Genomic DNA, 19900 nt, shown 5'->3' with positions numbered 1-19900 from the left:
CCATTGCTGCGTCTGCTTCAACTCCATCTAATTGCATTCCCCTAAATAATTTAATGGCCTCCTTGAAGGAACGTGACTGAGCATAACCGGCGATCATAGAAGTCCAACACACTACATTTCGCTGCTCAATTCTTTCAAAAACCTTTCGAGCATCATCCATGCGCTCACATTTCGCATACATGTCGATCAAGGATGAACCCAAGAAGACATCCAATGCAAACCCACCTGCCAACACTAACCCATGAATTTGCCACCCCAAATGAAGACACCCCATCTTCCCACAAGCAGTGAAAGCGCTGACCAACGTCAAATTATCGGGCCTCGTAAATGCAAGCATTTCCTCAAACACCTGGAGTGCATCCCGGTTCCGATTGCTCTGCACATACCCAGAAACAATGCTGTTCCAAGAGACCACGTCGCGAACTGAAACGGGAAGAAAGTCGAAAACTTTACGAGCAGAGTGAAGCAATCCGCACTCGGAGTACATCGAAACAAGGCCGTTTTGGACGAAGACGTCGGTTTGGAGCCCGAGCGAGACTGTAAAAGCGTGAAGCTCTTGGCCCTTGTGGGGGAGACTGAGACGACCGCATGCCTTGAAGAGGAAAGGGAAGGAGCAGTTGTCGGGAAGCAAATGAGGGTAACGACGTCGCACGAGATTGTATTGAAAGAGCGCTTCTTGCGGGCAGGAGCTGAGCGAGAAGTCTTTGAAGATGAAGTTGCAGGCGAAGAGATTTGGGTTTTGAATCTGGGAGAAGAGGGAGCGGGAAAATTCGAGGCGGCGGTGGGAGAGGGAGAGGAGGAGGAGCTTGCTGGAGACGAAGGAGTCGGTGGAGAAGACGCCGGAAGTAACGGCGTGGGAGACGAGTTGGTAAAACCGCTTGGGGTTGAGATCTCCGCTGCATATTTCTAACAGAGACGGCCGTTTGTGTTTTGGTGTGAGGATTCGAAGTGACATTGCCGCATTGCAGGCTCGTCGGCCGCCGCTAGTAGCCTTTTAAAACAAAAACAAACCAATACAACTTTGTATAAAGGCGATCCAAGCAAAGTGTATGTAATTATTACATTAATTATGACGATGAATTGTTGCTTAGCATGCCAATCATCAAATCATGTAATTAGTTAAAGCAGTTGAAAATAACAATCTATTTGACAATTTTTATGGATAATAAAAAATGGAGCGATCCTGAGTCTCTCTAACGTTATTTGTATAATTTCTTTGATTAAAAAAACATTATTCGTTCCATTACTTTAGTTGGTTATCATATTATCACTTTAAACAAAAAGACAGCCAAATCTCGTATTCCCCTTCTCGTACGAAAAAAAAAGACATAATAGAAAGAGAACTCACAAATATCGGATTCTATTAGAACATCGAAGTTAAGTAAGTTTAGAAGAAAGTAGTACTAAAATGGATAACCTTCTGAAAATCCTCATGTTATATCCCCCGTCTACAACAACAACAACAACAACAACAACAAAGCCTTTTCCCACTAAATGGGGTCGGCTATATGAATCCTAGAACGCCATTGCGCTCATTTGTGTCATGTCCTCCGTTAAATCCAAGTACTCAAGTCTTTTCTTAGGGTCTCTTCCAAAGTTTTCCTAGGTCTTCCTCTACTCCTTCGGCCCCGAACCTCTGTCCCGTAGTCACATTTTCGAACCGGAGCGTCAGTAGGCCTTCTTTGCACATGTCCAAACCACCGGAACCGATTTTCTCTCATATTTCCTTCAATTTTGGCTACTCCTACTTTACCTCGGATATCCTAATTCACAATCTTATCCTTTCTCGTGTGCCCATACATCCCACGAAGCATCCTCATCTCCGCTACACCCATTTTGTGTACGTTGATGCTTCACCGCCCAACATTCTGTGTCATACAACATCGCTGGCCTTATTGCCGTCCTATAAAATTTTCCCTTGAGCTTCAGTGGCCTACGACGGTCACACAACACGCCAGATGCACTCTTACACTTCATCCATCCAACTTGTATTCTATGGTTGAGATCTCCATCTAATTCTCCGTTCTCTTGCAAGATAGATCCTAGGTAGCGAAAACGGTCACTTTTTGTGATCTTCGCTAGATTGCTCCGGTCATTAGTGTGGATAAGTACATAAATGGATAGAGATAGGAAAGCAAACACAAGATGTACGTGGTTCACCCAGATTGGCTACGTCCACGGAATAGAGGAGTTCTCATTAATTGTGAAGGGTTTACACAAGTACATAGGTTCAAGCTCTCCTTTAGTGAGTACAAGTGAATGATTTAGTACAAATGACATTAGGAAATATTGTGGGAGAATGATCTCGTAGCCACGAAACTTCTAAGTACCGGAGTGTGGTATCGTCTTGACTTGCCTTATCTGTCTCATATGTAGATGTGGCATCTTCTCTGGAAGTACTCTTCCTCCATCCAGGGGTGGTATCTGTAACTGGTGGAGATGCACAAGGTAATGTATCAATTTCACTTGAAGCTTACTTGTAGTTTCATGCTTGGTCAAGCGAGATACAAACCATGTAGTAGAAGTCCCCCAAGTCGCCGAGCTGGGGGATCTGCTGAAAGAGGTGACAGACAAGGTAAGCAATCAGAGCTTCGGCTGATTGTTCACATTCTCCCTATCTTGCAGGCAGCATGAAGGATAAAGAGAAGAAAAATGAGGAGAGATGATATGGGATACTTTTGCTTTTGAAGAAGTAACTTTCCACAGGCTTATTCTTGAACTGGGCTGGAGGGTTTTCTGGTTTCCTCCAGAGTATAAGGCCGACTGAAGAATTTGAGGGTCAAAACAAGTCCATCAAATCTAGAGTACGTTCGACCCTGCTGATATGGGATACTTTTGCTTTTGATAGAGTAGTGGATGTATCGGCACGTGTGCTGTTCCGCTTATCTCCACATGCTTCCTTGTATCCTTCTCACTTGCCCTATCTGTTCCTCAGGCAGATGCGGTATCTTCCCTGGAAGCATAAGATGTTGAAGATGAGTACTCGAGAGCAATGCCAGGTAAGTAATCAGGTAAGGGGTTCCAGGCAGTCAGTTCCTGGCTGGAAGCTTGATTCCAAGTGTTGACTGATTGCTCTCTTTCTCTTTGTCTTGCAGGTAAGAACAAGGCCAAAGGAAAAGACAGGGAAAAAGCATGATATGGGATACTCTTGCTTTTAACCCTGATGATATGAGATATTCTTGCTCTAGTATAGCTTGTTTACAGAGGTATTATCGGGGGGAAAGAAAGCTGAATATTTCGAAAGGCTTTGTTGGGAGTGCCCTCTCAGATAAGAGAAAGGGTTGAGCATTTTTGCAGGTCTGCCTGTCCGTTAGGGATGGAAGTCGACATATATAGGAGTCTCCCTAACATCAAGTAATAATGCTATTCCTTTACCCTGCTTGGTTATAGCACGGTAGTGGGAGCTGCCAGCTTCACATGTTTTAATTCTGTCAGAGCACTTTGAAAAAGTGGTTTGTGGTATCTGGAAAGCTGATGTTGCGTGTGAAGATTACAGACCTGTCGGGGGTCTGGCTCTCGAGATTCGGAGAACGATGCCTCTTCGATTTTTGAGAAAGCAATCCTGCTGGGGGTCTGGCTCTCGAGATTCGGAGAGCGGTGTCTCTTCGATTTTTTGAGAAAGTAATCATGTTGGGAGTCTGGCTCTCGAGATTCGGAGGGCCGTGCCTCTTCGATTTTGGAGCAAGCAATCTTGTTGGGAGTGTTTTCTCGAATGTGAGTAAAGGTTGGGCATGTTTGCTAGTCTACCTTGCCACGAAGCACAGAGGTTGACACACAGGGACTTTCCAATTATCCAGCAGTGGTACTGTTCCTTTACCCTCTCTTCGATTTTGAGAAAGTAATCATGTTGGGAGTCTGCCTCTCGAGATTCGGAAGGCGGTGCCTCTTCGATTTTGGAGCAAGCAATCTTGTTGGGAGTGTTTTCTTGAATGTGAGTAAAGGTTGGGCATGTTTGCTAGTCTACCTTGCCACGAAGCACAAAGGTTGACACACAGGGACTTTCCAATTATCCAGCAGTGGTACTGTTCCTTTACCCTCTCTTCGATTTTTGAGAAAGTAATCATGTTGGGAGTCTGGCTCTCGAGATTCGGAGGGCGGTGCCTCTTCGATTTTGGAGCAAGCAATCTTGTTAGGAGTGTTTTCTCAAATGTGAGTAAAGGTTGGGCATGTTTGCTAGTCTACCTTGCCACGAAGCACAGAGGTTGACACACCAGGACTTTCCAATTATCCAGCAGTGGTACTATTCCTTTACCCTTGTGGGTAATAATATGGTAGCTAGACCTTCAAAATTTATGTGTCTAAACTTTGTTAGTGTTGTTTCTTTGCAATTCTTTTACCCTTCTTGGTCAGAGCGATGTAGTGGGAGCTGCAAGCTTCACGTGTCTCAACTTTGTCAGAGAACTTTGGCAAAGTTATATGTGGTACCCATGAGCTACTGTTGCGTGTGGGAAGTGGGTGATTGAACAGTACGATTCATGTGCTTTCTACTTCGCCAGAAATCTTCGATAGAATGCCCATAATTTCCGCAAAGCTGAGTGTGCGTGTGACAGGTGCTGACAAGGCTGGAAAAGTAGGTGCCTCTTCGATTTCTGAAATCGGCCCTCGTGGTCTCTGAGCAGCCCAGCTTTTGAGAAAGCAAGCCTCTTTGATTTCTGAGATCGGCCTTTGTGGTCTTTGAGCAGCCCAGCTTTTGAGAAAACAAACACCTCTTCGATTTCTGAGATCGACCCTCGTGGTCTCTGAGCAGCCCAGCTTTTGAGAAAGCAAACGCCTCTTCGATTTCTGAGCAGGCGCCTCTTCGATTTCTGAAGCTTCGTCGAGTGCAGATTTTTATAGGGGCTGACATTAAGTTCCAAAGCACACTTGAATATCCACCAGTAGAAGCTCCATTCTTGCACTTCTAAGATCTTAATTTGTCCGACCTCTTCTCTCTTCAACACCTTTGAAAATGTCTGGCCCCTCCGACCGTCGTTTTGACTTGAACCTTGTTGAAGAGGCAGCCCCGCCTTCTCCAGACAACATATGGCGCCCATCCTTCGTCTCCCCTACTGGTCCTCTTACCGTTGGGGATTCCGTGATGAAGAATGATATGACCGCTGCGGTAGTGGCCAGGAACCTTCTCACTCCCAAAGATAACAGACTACTTTCCAAACGGTCTGATGAGTTGTCTGTTAAGGATTCTCTGGCTCTCAGTGTTCAGTGTGCAGGTTCTGTGTCTAATATGGCCCAACGCCTATTTGCTCGAACCCGCCAAGTTGAATCATTGGCGGCTAAAGTGATGAGTCTCAAACAGGATATTAGAGGGCTCAAGCATGAGAATAAACAGTTGCACCAGCTCGCACATGACTATGCTACAAACATGAAGAGGAAGCTTGACCAGATGAAGGAATCTGATGGTCAGGTTTTACTTGATCATCAGAGATTTGTGGGTTTGTTCCAAAGGCATTTATTGCCTTCGTCTTCTGGGGCTGTACCGCGTAATGAAGCTCCAAATGATCAATCTCTGATGCCTCCTCCTTCTAGGGTTTTGTCCAGTACTAAGGCTCCGAATGATCCCCCTCCGGTGCCTTCTCTTTCTGGGGCTCTACCGACTGCTGAGACTTCTCCTAAGCAACCTTTGTGAAGGCTCCCTCTTGTTTGTTTATTTTGACTCAAGTATATGTACATATTTGTAACTTATCGGGGATATCAATAAATAAGCTTTCCTTCATTTCAACGTATTGTGTTAAATACACCAAAGCCTTCTTCGCTAAGTTCTTTGAATTTTCTTTTGTTGAAGCTTGTATGTTGAAGCTTTGTGAGTGGAGCATATAGGTTGAGGTAGTGTTCCCTTAATTTCCCGAGTGAGGAAAACTTCTCGGTTGGAGACTTGGAAAATCCAAGTCACTGAGTGGGATCGGCTATATGAATCTTAGAACGCCATTGTGTTCTATCCTGTGTCATGTCCTCCGTTAGATCCAAGTACTATAAGTCTTTTCTTAGGGTCTCTTCCAAAGTTTTCCTAGGTCTTCCTCTGCCCCTTCAGCCCTGAACCTCTGTCCCATAGTCGCATCTTCTAATCGGAGCGTCAGTAGGCCTTCTTTGCACATGTCCAAACCACCGTAACCGATTTTCTCTCATCTTTCCTTCAATTTCGGCTACTCCTACTTTACCCCGGATATCCTCATTCCTAATCTTATCATTTCTCGTGTGCCCACACATCCAACGAAGCATCCTCATCTCCGCTACACCCATTTTGTGTACGTGTTGATGCTTCACCGCCCAACATTCTGTGCCATACAGCATCGCTGGCCTTATTGCCGTCCTATAAAATTTTCCCTTGAGCTTCAGTGGCATACGGCGGTCACACAACACGCCGGATGCACTCTTCCACTTCATCCATCCAGCTTGTATTCTATGGTTGAGATCTCCATCTAATTCTCCGTTCTTTTGCAAGATAGATCCTAGGTAACGAAAACGGTCGCTCTTTGGTATTTCTTGATCTCCGATCCTTACCCCTAACTCGTTTTGGCCTCCATTTGCACTGAACTTGCACTCCATATATTCTGTCTTTGATCGGCTTAGGCGAAGACCTTTAGATTCCAACACTTCTCTCCAAAGGTTAATCTTTGCATTTACCCCTTCCTGAGTTTCATCTATCAACACTATATCGTCTGCGAAAAGCATACACCAAGGAATATCACCTTGAATATGTCCTGTTAACTCATCAATTACCAACGCAAAAAGGTAAGGACTTAAGGATGAGCCTTGATGTAATCCTACAGTTATGGGAAAGCTTTCGGTTTGTCCTTCATGAGTTCTTACGGCAGTCTTTGCTCCTTCATACATATCCTGTATAGCTTGGATATATGCTACTCGTACTCCTTTCTTCTCTAAAATCCTCCAAAGAATGTCTCTTGGGACCCTATCATACGCTTTTTCCAAATCTATAAAGACCATGTGTAAATCCTTTTTCCCATCTCTATATCTTTCCATCAATCTTCGTAAGAGATAGATTGCCTCCATGGTTGAACGCCCTGGCATGAACCCGAATTGGTTGTCCGAAACCCGTGTCTCTTGCCTCAATCTATGCTCAATGACTCTCTCCCAGAGCTTCATTGTATGACTCATTAGTTTAATTCCCCTATAGTTCATGCAATTTTGTACATCGCCCTTATTCTTGTAGATAGGCACCAAAGTGCTCATTCGCCACTCATTCGGCATCTTCTTCGTTTTCAAAATCCTATTGAAAAGGTCAGTGAGCCATGTTATACCTGTCTCTCCCAAAACTTTCCACACTTCGATTGGTATATCGTCTGTGCCTACTGCTTTTCTATGCTTCATCTTCTTCAAAGCTACACCCACTTCTTCCTTCCGGATTCTACGATAAAAAGAGTAGTTTCTACACTCTTCTGAGTTACTCAACTCCCCTAAAGAAGCACTCATTTCATGTCCTTCATTGAAAAGATTATGAAAATAACCTTTCCATCTGTCTTTAACCGCGTTCTCTGTAGCAAGAACCTTTCCATCCTCATCCTTGATGCACCTCACTTGGTTTAGGTCCTTTGTCTTCTTTTCCCTTGCTCTAGCTAGTTTATAGATATCCAACTCTCCTTCTTTAGTATCTAGTCGCTTATACATATCGTCATAAGCCGCTAACTTAGCTTCTCTCACAGCTTTCTTCGCCTCTTGCTTCGCTTTTCTATACCTTTCACCATTTTCATCGGTCCTATCCTTGTATAAGGCTTTACAACATTCCTTCTTAGCCTTCACCTTTGCTTGTACCTCCTCATTCCACCACCAAGATTCCTTTTGGTGTGGGGCAAAGCCCTTGGACTCTCCTAATACCTCTTTTGCTATTTTTCGGATACAACTAGCCATGGAATCCCACATTTGGTTAGCTTCCCCCTCTCTATCCCACACACACTGGGTGATTACTTTCTCTTTGAAAATGACTTGTTTTTCTTCTTTTAGATTCCACCATCTAGTCCTTGGGCACTTCCAAGTCTTGTTCTTTTTTCTCACTCTTTTGATATGTACATCCATCACCAACAAGCGATGTTGATTAGTCACGCTCTCTCCTGGTATAACTTTGCAATCCTTACAAGTTATACGATCCCCTTTCCTCATTAGAAGAAAATCTATTTGTGTTTTTGACGACCCACTCTTGTAGGTGATCACATGTTCTTCTCTCTTCTTAAAGAAGGTGTTGGCTAAGAAGAGATCATATGCCATTGCAAAATCCAAGATAGCTTCCCCATCCTCGTTTCTCTCCCCAAAACCATGGCCACCATGAAAACCTCCATAGTTGCCTGTCTCCCTGCCCACGTGTCCATTTAAATCTCCTCCTATAAATAACTTCTCCGTCTGAGCAATTCCTTGCACCAAGTCTCCAAGGTCTTCCCAAAATTTCTCCTTCGAACTCGTATCCAACCCTACTTGAGGTGTGTACGCACTAATCACATTGATAAGCTCTTGTCCTATTACAATCTTGATTGCCATGATTCTATCTCCTACCCTCTTGACATCTACAACATCTTGTGTCAAGGTCTTGTCCACGATGATGCCAACACCGTTTCTCGTTCTATTTGTGCCCGAATACCATAGTTTAAACCCTGAGTTTTCTAGATCCTTTGCCTTACGACCAACCCACTTAGTTTCTTGTAGGCACATAATATTTATCCTTCTCCTCACCATAACTTCTACTACTTCCATAGATTTTCCCGTCAAGGTTCCTATATTCCACGTTCCTAAACGCATTTTGCTCTCTTGAACTCTACCCTTCTGTCCTAGCTTCTTCACCCTTCCCCGTCTAATAGGATCAAAGTACTTCTTTTGTGTGTCCAGTGTAAAGTTGATAGGAGCATATGCTCCCAAACAACTTTGAGTGGAGTCGTTCGAAAAGAAGTTTCTATAGCCCCCTTGCTCATTTAACACTGTATCCGGGTGCCGATGGAGATACAGCGACCCTTGCTCACTTATCACTGTGCTCAGGCCACACAGCGCGCCACTTACGGGTGACGCCCTAGCTTTAGCGCGATTTCGTTCTGGATTCATTTTCATAAGGATTCGACGTGATCATGGAGTGCCGGCTGTCGACTACCTGACGCCCTCCCCCTCCTCCTTTATCCGGGCTCGGGAACGGCAATGTAAGATAAACTTACACGGCGGAGTTTATATCCCCTGTCTACGAAAAAAAAAAATTCATACAATAAAAGATAAAACCAAATAAGAAGAGAGAAATTCAATTTAGCCGGGTGAATAATTATTTGGGCTTGACCCGGCCCAGTCACGAGAAAGAACGGAACCAAAAAGGTCGAAACTCGCAAGGGACGCAACGATGCGTCAAATTTTTACGTGGCCGGATATCATTGGTCCATTCAACGTGGCACGTGATTTGATTGGCCGACGCAAGTCGAAGGCAGTGTTGTACAGATCTATATGTACAAGTCTCGGTACTCTATTTCCCAGAGAGAGGAGTTGTCAAAGAACTTGGACGAGCGATAGGGAGAAAGAGAGAGATGGTTAAGGTTCGCGCTGGTGTTCTGCTGGTGCTCGCAGCTTGCTTTGCATTTCAGCAGCTATCTGCTTCCGACGATACGGTAATTTGCATCGTCTCAATCTGTAATTGCAATTTCATGCTTTGAATCTCAGATTTGAATCCCAATTTCTTACGAATTTCGATTGGTTTGTGAATTTAGGTGTTTTACGACTCGTTTGATAACCCATTCGAAGGCCGATGGGTCGTTTCCAGCAAGGAAGAGTACCAAGGTCCGTTCTTTCTTTCTAATTTAAGAGAAAAAGGAATATATATTTGTGTGTATGTGAATGTTTGTATGTGTCTGTAGTTATTGGATGGTTGTGTGATCGATCGATCTGAGTATTTAATGGTTTCCTTGTATGTTAAACTTGAATAATTGTGTTAACGCAGATGCGGATTAGGTCAGTTGGTCACGGCACGCTGTGCCCGAGTTCGAATCCACCACCCTGTAGATTAGATTAGTTAGAATATTGCTTTTGTGACAGAAATAATCATTTGGTAAACTATTAAGCTAATAGCTAAGTGAACTATTAAGCAACCGTACAAATCCCTATGATGCGAAATATTGTACCTTTTGGAGGACAATATGTAGCATGCAGAGTGAGATCACTACAGTAATGTATCCTTCTGTTTTCATGGAATTGTTTATTGTGTGATCGGATCTTGTTGTGCAAACGTATGGCTTTTGTGAATCGTAATGGACTTGAATGAGATACGAAATTTTTATGTCCCTTGCTCATAAAATCTGACAATTCTAGCTCATTGATCATGATTTTGGGATGTTTGTTGCCGTATTTGGAGTTGCAAGCTTATAGTGACGTCTGATTTGCTTTTAGGTGTGTGGAGCCACTCGAAGAGTGAGGGTCATGAGGATTACGGGCTTCTTGTGAGTGAGAAGGCCAAGAAGTACGCAATAGTGAAGGAGCTTGAGAAGCCTGAGAGTCTGAATGATGGAACTATTGTTCTCCAATTTGAGACTCGTCTCCAGAACGGGCTTGAATGTGGTGGTGCCTATCTGAAATACCTTCGACCCCAGGAGGCTGGATGGGAGCCTAAGATATTTGACAATGAGTCTCCTTATTCGATCATGTTTGGACCTGACAAATGTGGGCTCACAAACAAGGTTCACTTCATTTTCAAGCACAAGAACCCCAAGAGCGGAGAGTACGTTGAACACCATTTGACGACTCCACCCTCTGTCCCATCTGACAAACTCACTCATGTGTACACTGCCATTCTGAAACCAAATAACGAGTTGGTAATTCTGGTTGATGGAGAAGAGAAGAAGAAGGCGAATTTCCTATCAGCTGATGATTTTATGCCACCTCTTCTTCCTACCAAGACAATCCCTGATCCAGAGGATAAGAAGCCTGAGGACTGGGATGAGAGAGCCAAAATTCCAGACCCAAATGCCGTTAAGCCAGAGGATTGGGATGAGGACGCCCCAATGGAAATTGTTGATGAAGAAGCAGAGAAACCCGAAGGATGGTTGGATGATGAGCCTGAGGAGATAGATGATCCCGATGCCACAAAACCAGAAGATTGGGATGATGAGGAGGATGGTGAATGGGAAGCCCCAAGGATCGATAACCCGAAGTGTGTGACAGCCCCTGGTTGTGGCGAATGGAAGAAGCCAATGAAGAGAAACCCAGCTTACAAGGGAAAATGGCATGCTCCACTCATCGATAACCCCAGTTACAAGGGTATCTGGAAGCCTCAGGAGATTCCAAACCCCAGCTACTTTGAAGCTGACAAACCCAACTTTGAGTCTATCGCTGCTGTTGGCATTGAGATCTGGACAATGCAAGATGGTATATTGTTTGACAACATTTTGATAGCGAAAGACGAGAAAGTTGCACAAGCATACAGAGAGACCGCTTGGAAACCAAAATTTGAAGTTGAGAAGGAGAAGGCGAAGGAAGAGGAAGATGTTCAGGGCGCAGAAGGGTTCCTTGTTACTTTCCAGGTAAATATTTTGCATCTTCTCAGTTCTTGCTGTTGTCTAATGGAATTTATATGATGGATACTTTGAACAGTTACTGATAATCGTGTTTTTATTTCCTGCAGAAGAAAATATTTGACCTCCTATACACAGTCGCAGATCTTCCCTTTTTAAGTTCCCACAAGTCTAAGATCATTGTAAGTCATCAGTCTTTCGTTTATTATCTGTTTCGAAGGTGATTTTCTGGAACGCAACCTAAAATCCAAGCTTGTTTTGTGCAGGATCTCATTGAGAAGGCAGAGCAACAACCAAATCTTACCGTTGGCATCCTTGTTGCCATTGTGGTGATCATCTTCACCGTATTCGTCAAGCTACTCTTTGGCGGGAAGAAACCTGTGAGCGTTGAAGGCCCTCAAAAACTCCTAATGAAGTAGTTGTTGCTAGTGATGTTGCTAATGAAGTAGTTGTTGCTAAATGTTGCTTTCTCTTTGTGCAGGCAAGAGTTGAGAAGAAAACCACCGGAGCCACCGCTGCTTCAAGCAGCAGCTCAGCAGCAGCTAAGGAAGATGAGAAGGAGAAGGAGAATGAAGGTACTTCATCTGAGAGCGAGAAGGAAGGAGCCGCTGCTCCTCGCAGAAGGACAACGACCAGGCGTGAAAACTGAGGCGGAGAAGTAAGAGGAAGCCACCGATGGCAGTTTTCACTTCCGTCATCTTCAAATTTTGAGCCTTAGTATGTTTTTGTAGGTTATTCATGAATGTTGGCAATATTTTTCTTTTCTTTTGTTCTTTTAGCCCTTTATGTTGAAACACTTAAAATGCATGAGGAGTGTAAATGACGCATCTATTAAGCGATATTCTAATGACCAAAACAAAAGAATTTCTTTGACAGCATGATGATTGCAAGTCTATGATAGTACGTGTTTTTATTTGTTCGAGCGATATTCTAGTCTCTTCTTTATCCGTAGTTAAGCTATATTCTAATCTATTCTTAACCTAAACTACGGAAGACAGACAGATGAAAGACAAGGAGGAATAATAGGGGATTCAGAGAAGGGGCCTCTAGGTGTTGTTTGTTAGGGTAATTAGGGTAATTTAAAGGAAGATGTGAGATTAGATGCTAAATATCAAATCATTTATTTGATAGAAAGCTTTTGCGATTTTTGAGGATTTGGAAAGTGGGCTTAGTGTTTACTTACGAACACATCTAAATGAAGGAGAAAAAAAAGAAAGTTGTTGTAAACATATTCATAATTAGTGGCGGAATCAGAATTTTATCTCAATAAGGACACCATAAAAATGTTATTTATTACTAGCTATACATTCAACTACGATTGTCCGTATATCTAGTTTCCTACAAGTAATCTAAGGCCAACTTATACTAAGGCATTTCACAACGGTTTATACCATTTTATAGGATGGAATTCTTGAGACCTATATAACACTCAATAACCCAAGATAGCATCAATGACCAAATTTATGAGTAGCAAATTTTAAGCATCACCAAGAGCCACCATTTCTGCCACCAAAAATCTTCCTCCTAGCGAGTTAGGGATTCCCAAACTCATTTCTCCTCGACGAATTCTTTTCCCAATCAGAGAAGGTAGGCCCAATCAGAGAAGGTAGGCCTTGGTAACAGGAAGTTTTTTAGAGTGACCTAAACATGAAATGATATCACGTGTCACTATACAAATAGTGAGACATGTGTGTTAAAAAGTTATTAACTTAAAAAATAAAGTTTTTCATGTATAAAAACATGTAGTGTACCATCCAGTGTTCCGGTCAATGAAAATTTTCTCGTTGGCAACATCTTCTCATTAATACAGGACGCCGGCAAAAAATAGAAGCAATTGGTTGTTCGATGGTATATCACCGATAATACAGCATTGTATTCGAACACAATCAACCAATCTCACTAACGTATTCGGTAAACAGTTGAAGTAGTCAAATCCGTATTAAGGGTCATGGCCTCTCTCTGGCTTTTATCACTCATTGACAAATGTTGATAAACTTAACACTCCTTAACCCTTATTATCATAAACTTAACACACATCAATCAATAATAATAATAGAAGCCACACACACAAACAGCTCCAAACAGTTAATGTTTGGTGCAGGAAAGCTTTTTCGAAATGTACCGTTGTATACCGAAAAAAATTTATAAATACAAGACAGTAACTAAATGTTAAGCTTTTGGTGGACGCACAAAATTGTCTATGCTGGCCTCAAAAGAGAGACTGAACAACACATGGGGTAGAGTTTTACCTTATTCGAATTTTGCAAAAAAATTGTTCCCTCTCATCCAAAAAAACAACAGAATCCGCAGACCGGAAACAAAACTTTAACTGCAACAACATAACGTTCCTTTTTTCTTCTTTCTTTCCCTCTCTTACTCTGAAAAGCATATGATATATGCTATAAATTAAACTCGTCTTACGTCGGAGTTGTTTTTGTAACTTATCTTCCGTCACTATTACTATTACTGTATATTCATCGCTTGCCAGCAGCGGCCTTCCTAACCGGAGGAACGTCCTCATCATCGGACTGGATGTCTCCGTAGCGCCACATCCCCCGCCTATCAGTCCTTGCTTCTTCCTGGAACTTTTCCAAGTTCTCGATTGCAGTCTTCCTCTCCTTGGTTTCACGTTTCTTCATTTTCTCTAGCCTTGCAAGTCCTTCCTGAAAATTCCACAAATTTAAACAGATGACATTCAGAAAGACATTACGAAAAAAGAAGTTTAAAAAGATTCAGACAAGCATTACATATTTATATAACATGATGAGGGTTCTGTTTGACAGAAGCATGAATTCATCGATGTTTTATTGTATACTTGATCACAAATTAAACATTACTTATAAGTTCACAACAGATTGTTTCCGAGTAAAACTGATTATATATGTCCCCGAGGGACAACATATACACGCAGATTTTGTGTGGGTAGGATTGTGATGGGCAGCAGGAAAGAATTTAAAAGATGAGATTCAAAACTAAATAGAAAAAAGAGCTATAACTCAAACCTGAAGCATGGCGGCATTCAAGCTGATCTCAGTATCCACAGCGACAAGAGTCACAAGAAGCACTGGCCCGGTTCCCTGACCCTTAACTTTTCCCCCTGAAAGATCCCTTTCCTCAATCATGGCCCTAAATTCTTTGGCACTGTTTAATGCGTGCTCACTTAAATACTCTGCTGCTTCTTGACCAAAGTCCTCCTCCAAGCCCGGGACTTTAACGTATGCAAGGCTGCATAATTGAGCAAGACCGGGTGCAGAGGAAACCGAAGGGTCAAGAGGCCGTATCTGACTGTAAGGGACAACCTCTTGGTTACCATAATCCATGTAGAAAACTTCAAACTTGTCTTTAGGGGATTCCACAGCTCCTCGAGGTGCATTGACAATCTTTGCATGAAGAAATACACAAATTAAATAATTTGAAATTATAAAGACTCAGTGTACAAGTCACATAATCAGACTTGCCTTTTATGAAAATAGAGAAACCTATACCTTAATGCCAGATGATAAGATTATTAATTTTCCTGGAAATAAAAGCCTAGGGATAAATCTAAAGAGTTCATCAAGGGAATATGATTATCATCTGCTATGTTTTTATCATCCAGCCACTCTTTTCCTTGGAAAAATTGCTAGCAGACGTATATAAATTCACAACACATTAACATTTTTATTATTTTCAAAATGGGGAAGGGATGAAAGGCAAAAAATGTATGCTTATGGACTAAAATAACTCAAGAAGATTAAAAATATTTATTACAATTGGAATATAAAACTGACGATTCAGGTTGTAACTCACCATTGCGCGGTTCCAAGAATTATCTGCACTAAACTGAGCAAGGACAATGTCACCCTTCTTAGGATTATAAGCACCAATTACGGGAGCTTCTTGAAGATTCAAAGATGCAAGCTGTTGCTGAATTGAGGCAATTTTCTGATCCCCAACTGTCTGAACATAAAATTTACCGCTTCCCAAAACCTCTGTCACCGCTACCTGAAAGTAAGGAACATGATAGATATTCCTCAGCATTTTATAATACATAGAATGGGAAATAATAAAATCCAATTGCATTCCAGGTACCTTTAGCACTTCTTTCTGTTTCGTGTTGTCAACGGCTGAACCGTTGGGAACCTCCTCTCCTTCAACATAGTTCTCCCAGATCTGCAAAAAGAAAAAAAAAAGAATGTAAATTAGCATAGTTACCAGGAAGACAGCTGTAATAATGTAGGTATGTTGCTTCACATACTTTCAGTTTCTTCTTTTTCGCAGATTCCTCAGCTTTTTCAAGAAGGTGCCCATCAGGGATTTCACCGCCAAAAGAATTTTGAAATTTTGCAAGGCCAGCTTCAACAAGGGCAACCGCCACATTGGTCTTTGACTCCCATAAAGATCCCAAGAAGGTCCCGGTTCTATCAACAGTCTCGACTTCAATCTATAAAAGACATAATTTTATCAAAGCTAGAACATAACCAAGTGGCAACGAGAATTGAATGTTAAATGAGATTACCTCAACATCTCTCTGCATAATTCTTCGCCTCATGAGCGCAATTGCTTCGTCTGAATATGGCTCCTCACGACCAGGACATCTGACACCAGAGAATGCGAAGGCAATGCTGCATGTTTCCTTGGGAATCAATAATTTAAAACGATGCCCACTGAGGACATATTCCACAACAGCAGGAATTTTCCTCCTTTTCTGTAAGAATGGAAAGAAGTCCCTGGCTTTCTTTGCTGATGCCTGTTAGAGACATCAATTAAGGAATGAGTGAAATTGTATACTGACAGTTAGACACATCAATTAAGTAAGGAATGATTGAATTATTTTATTACTCACCACTGTCAAGTCTGTAATGTGCATGACTGGAGGTTCCTTGGTAGAATGTATTCCTTTCTTTCCAGCAGTAGCACGTGTTTCTGCTGACATAAGGGCATCATAATAGTTTGATCTCTCCTCAAAATCTCGATGTCTAATAACAGTGCCAAAGCCACGTGAAACCACCAACTCAGCAACATTCACACCAGCCTGCTGACTGGCAGGCGCAGATGAAGCAGGTGCTGGGGCGTCATCACCCTCAGCCTTAGTAGGAGATGCAAGGAAAACTGTTCCAAAATCCATTACCCTTGAATCGGCAGGTCCAGAAGTAGGTGCAGCTCCCTCTCCAGGGACGACCTTCCTTGAATACTCCATTTGAACATTTACCTACAAAACATGCCAAATGGAAATATATTGAAATTATTTGAAATTAAAAGAGAGACTTCTATGATGAAGAAAACAGTGACTCAAAACTAATCTCATACTTGACGTCCAATAAGGCGTGTTCTCAGGAACTCTTTGGCTTCACGGGCATATGGAGCCGGCTTTTCTTCCCTACGAGGATTGCCCATTTTCGGACACCTAATACTTGAAAGATTAACTCGCCTCTCTGCTAGTGGACTGCCAAATGGAACAGAATCATCAGCAACAATCACGCAGTCCCCGCTTACAACCTCCACAACCTGGAAGAAAGAAAAATCAATTACATGAGTATATATTATAGGACAAATCATTATGTTGTGATAAACAAACATAACCATAACTAACATTACATACTACCTTTCCAGTGAAATTCTGGTTATGAATTGCTTTTGAATTTGTAGGAGGGGGTGTGTAGTTTGTCCAAATCCTCAACTTGCTTTTTTTCGCTTGAAGCTCTGCAGTCTTCAGCCGCCGCTTCACATCATCTTCCAACGTGGTTGCACTCCATTCAACGTACTTTGCATAACCCTAAACAAAAGGTTTGAAGATTGTCAGTATGCCCTAGATATGGGCCTGAGAGATCTGACAATAGAGCATGCAAGAAGCTGCATGGAAAGATTGAAAGCATGCCATAAAATATTTCAACAGTCAGCGATAGGAAAACATTAGTCATCAATAATGTTAAATTTGAAATACTACACAGTTTAAGCTCTTACATTTTCAACAAGCTCGAGGGCCAAGTCTTTTGCCGAGTCCCCATCGGAGTAATATACTGACCCAATCAAATTACTGAACTTGTCATTGCCTTCCAGAACGATGCGGACCTATAAATCGATCACAATATTGATAAGATTGTAATAACAACGTCCAAGATAACCTGCAATAGAAAGTTGCTTACATCTCTATGCAACACACGAATTTCTGTAAAATGTTTAGCTTCCAATGCAAATGGATCAGCAGAAACTTCAACAGACGATGCTGTTGAAGCTAAAATCCTTTGAGCAGAAGTTAGAGGTCCTCGAGGTTCAGAAGAAACATCTCCATTTGTTTTATTGGAAGTTGTTTCTGGTTCAGCAACAATGTCTGATGTAACAGGTCTCCTTCCCACCGATGGGGCCTAATTGGAAGAGAGAACTTATGTTATATATACATGTTATTACTTTCTGAGTAAAAATCAGATATGAACAAAATCTTATACGTACGTGTCCAGATTGAAGAAAGAATGCACACCTGAATTCCTGCAACGAATACTTGGACAAACTGAAAATCCGGAAGCAAGTAGGCCCTAACTGTGCTTCCATCACGAACCTGCTCGACAATACATTCCATTGACCTGCCCTTATTTTCAGCCAACAGACTCACAGCATCTAAGTTGCTGGCATTCCCAATAGCAGAGGGAGGTAGATTCCTTTTGGATGCTTCACCAGCACCAGGAACCTGTTATTATCAACAAAATAATCATATTTCATGTCCTCAAATACAGAACGAGTTTGACGTCAACTTTCAACATACTGCAACATGTTAGATGTACAATATAAGAAAAAAGGAGGAAAATAATTTAAGTGCAAACCTTGCTATGAAGACCAAGGCCCTCAGTCCTAGCTTGCTCTTGGAGACGTAGCAGCTCTGCAATGTAAGGACTCGCTTCTGCTTTCTGTGGACCTTGCTTACCCTCCTTGACCTGCACAAACAGGATTCAGCTTACAGCCATTAGAAATAAATAAAAAATCAGCAACCAATAGAAATGAAAAGGTAGTTGAAAAGATAACTACCTTTGCCCAGCCTTCAGCAACAACCAGCATAGCAAGATTCTTGTCACCAAGGAAAACCGAGCCGAATTCACGCCCTATCTGTTGTACAACATAGTCCACTCTGAAAGCCACCTCCTGTTTGAAAAATATAATGAGGTGGATGCATCATGCACATTATTACCAAAGATGACTAGTATTGAGATAATAAAGCACAATAACGTATATAAAATAAGCACCTTTCCTATGCAGAGTTTTCTCAGAAACTCCCTGCTGCCCCATGCAAATGGTTCATCCTGGCCATCTCTACGAGCCTAGCAATAAAAACATCACAATAGCAAAAAACCATTAAAAAATGTCAGCGATCAATCTACTCCGTGATCAATAGCAAAAAATTAAGCTAAAACAGAACCATAATCTGTTATTATAATTCTCAAATGCTGGAAAAGACCAAGAATTTACAACAATTCAATGCATACACCAAATAAAAATACATAGGCAGATGAAAGACAAGGGATGTTATTCATTTTACCAGTTTCGGAGCCATAAGTGACGACAGAGTGATGGTTCTTTCGGGTGGAGGTCCGGCCTTGTTGGCTGTGAGGGCCATGACGACCAAGGAGTCCCCTGAAGGCACAGCCTTCACTCTCCCTCTGTACCATCCTGTGGAAGCTGTTGATGAAGCCATCTCAACAGCCTTCTAAATTTTAATCGAGATCTACACCACCAAAATCCAAATAATCCCATCAACAAAAACCCAATTAAATTCCAAACAACACAACCCAATTAAATTTAAAAAAAGCCACAACCCAATTAAATTTTAATCACCAAATCACTGTGAACACTAAATATCTCTCCAACCCAGCATGCAAAGCCACAATCTTTACAAACACCAACAATCAAATCCGTACCAGAACGTCAACATTCAGATCCAAATCCCACACCAACAAAGACATGCATCAATATGACAACGACATATCGAATACGACATGACAAAAAAACAGCAGAATTAACCATTCGAGTCACAAGATCCATCAATCAATCGCAGATTGCAAAACCAAACAGTTTTCCCTCAAAACTTCTTAATTCCGCGTAATGCAAACAATAACAATCCGATTAAATGATCCGAAGCAAAATTTTCAAGCCAGAGAGATCTGCGAATGCGATAGAAAGAGAGATTACCAAGCTGGATCGGATCAGGCTATTCGGATCTATCCGGGCTGACGCGTTCTATCGGATCCTTGGGGTCGTCGAAACGGCGTCGTCGAGCGGCGGGATCAAGACGAAAGCGAAACAGAGAGAAGATATTTCGCTATGGCTTTCAGAAGTGTTGCATATATATAGGGGAACGATGGCGAGCTCTGTATCCAGCAATACGTTTATATTTATACCCCGCGTTTTGGGTCGAAATTACCCAACATGCCACGGTGGTCTGAATTTCTTACCCT

At 42.1% G+C, this 19900-nt stretch overlaps 2 protein-coding genes across 2 annotated transcripts; one reads left to right on the top strand and one right to left on the bottom strand.

Annotated features, from left to right (window-relative positions):
* Positions 1–9354: 9354 nt before the first annotated feature.
* LOC103454869 (calnexin homolog) lies at positions 9355–12355 on the top strand. Its single transcript, XM_008394461.4, has 6 exons — positions 9355–9581; positions 9681–9750; positions 10357–11486; positions 11588–11659; positions 11744–11857; positions 11959–12355. The coding sequence occupies exons 1-6, from the start codon at positions 9501–9503 to the stop codon at positions 12124–12126; spliced, it is 1635 nt and encodes a 544-aa protein (XP_008392683.3). The 5' UTR covers positions 9355–9500; the 3' UTR covers positions 12127–12355.
* A 1316-nt stretch (positions 12356–13671) lies between these two features.
* LOC103454868 (ribonuclease TUDOR 2) lies at positions 13672–19900 on the bottom strand. The gene is made up of 17 exons (XM_008394460.4): positions 19635–19900; positions 18985–19170; positions 18692–18766; positions 18477–18590; positions 18275–18385; positions 17935–18141; positions 17603–17821; positions 17421–17528; positions 17062–17232; positions 16767–16964; positions 16303–16668; positions 15976–16206; positions 15715–15900; positions 15549–15629; positions 15267–15461; positions 14480–14857; positions 13672–14140 (listed from the first exon to the last, which is right to left on the bottom strand). The coding sequence occupies exons 2-17, from the start codon at positions 19138–19140 to the stop codon at positions 13952–13954; spliced, it is 2985 nt and encodes a 994-aa protein (XP_008392682.1). The 5' UTR covers positions 19141–19170; positions 19635–19900; the 3' UTR covers positions 13672–13951.

Source organism: Malus domestica, chromosome 14, assembly GCF_042453785.1.
Source record: "Malus domestica chromosome 14, GDT2T_hap1".
Lineage (NCBI taxonomy): Eukaryota > Viridiplantae > Streptophyta > Magnoliopsida > Rosales > Rosaceae > Malus > Malus domestica.
The sequence above is the reverse complement of the archived record's forward strand: the minus strand, read 5'-3'. Positions and strand labels throughout refer to the sequence as shown.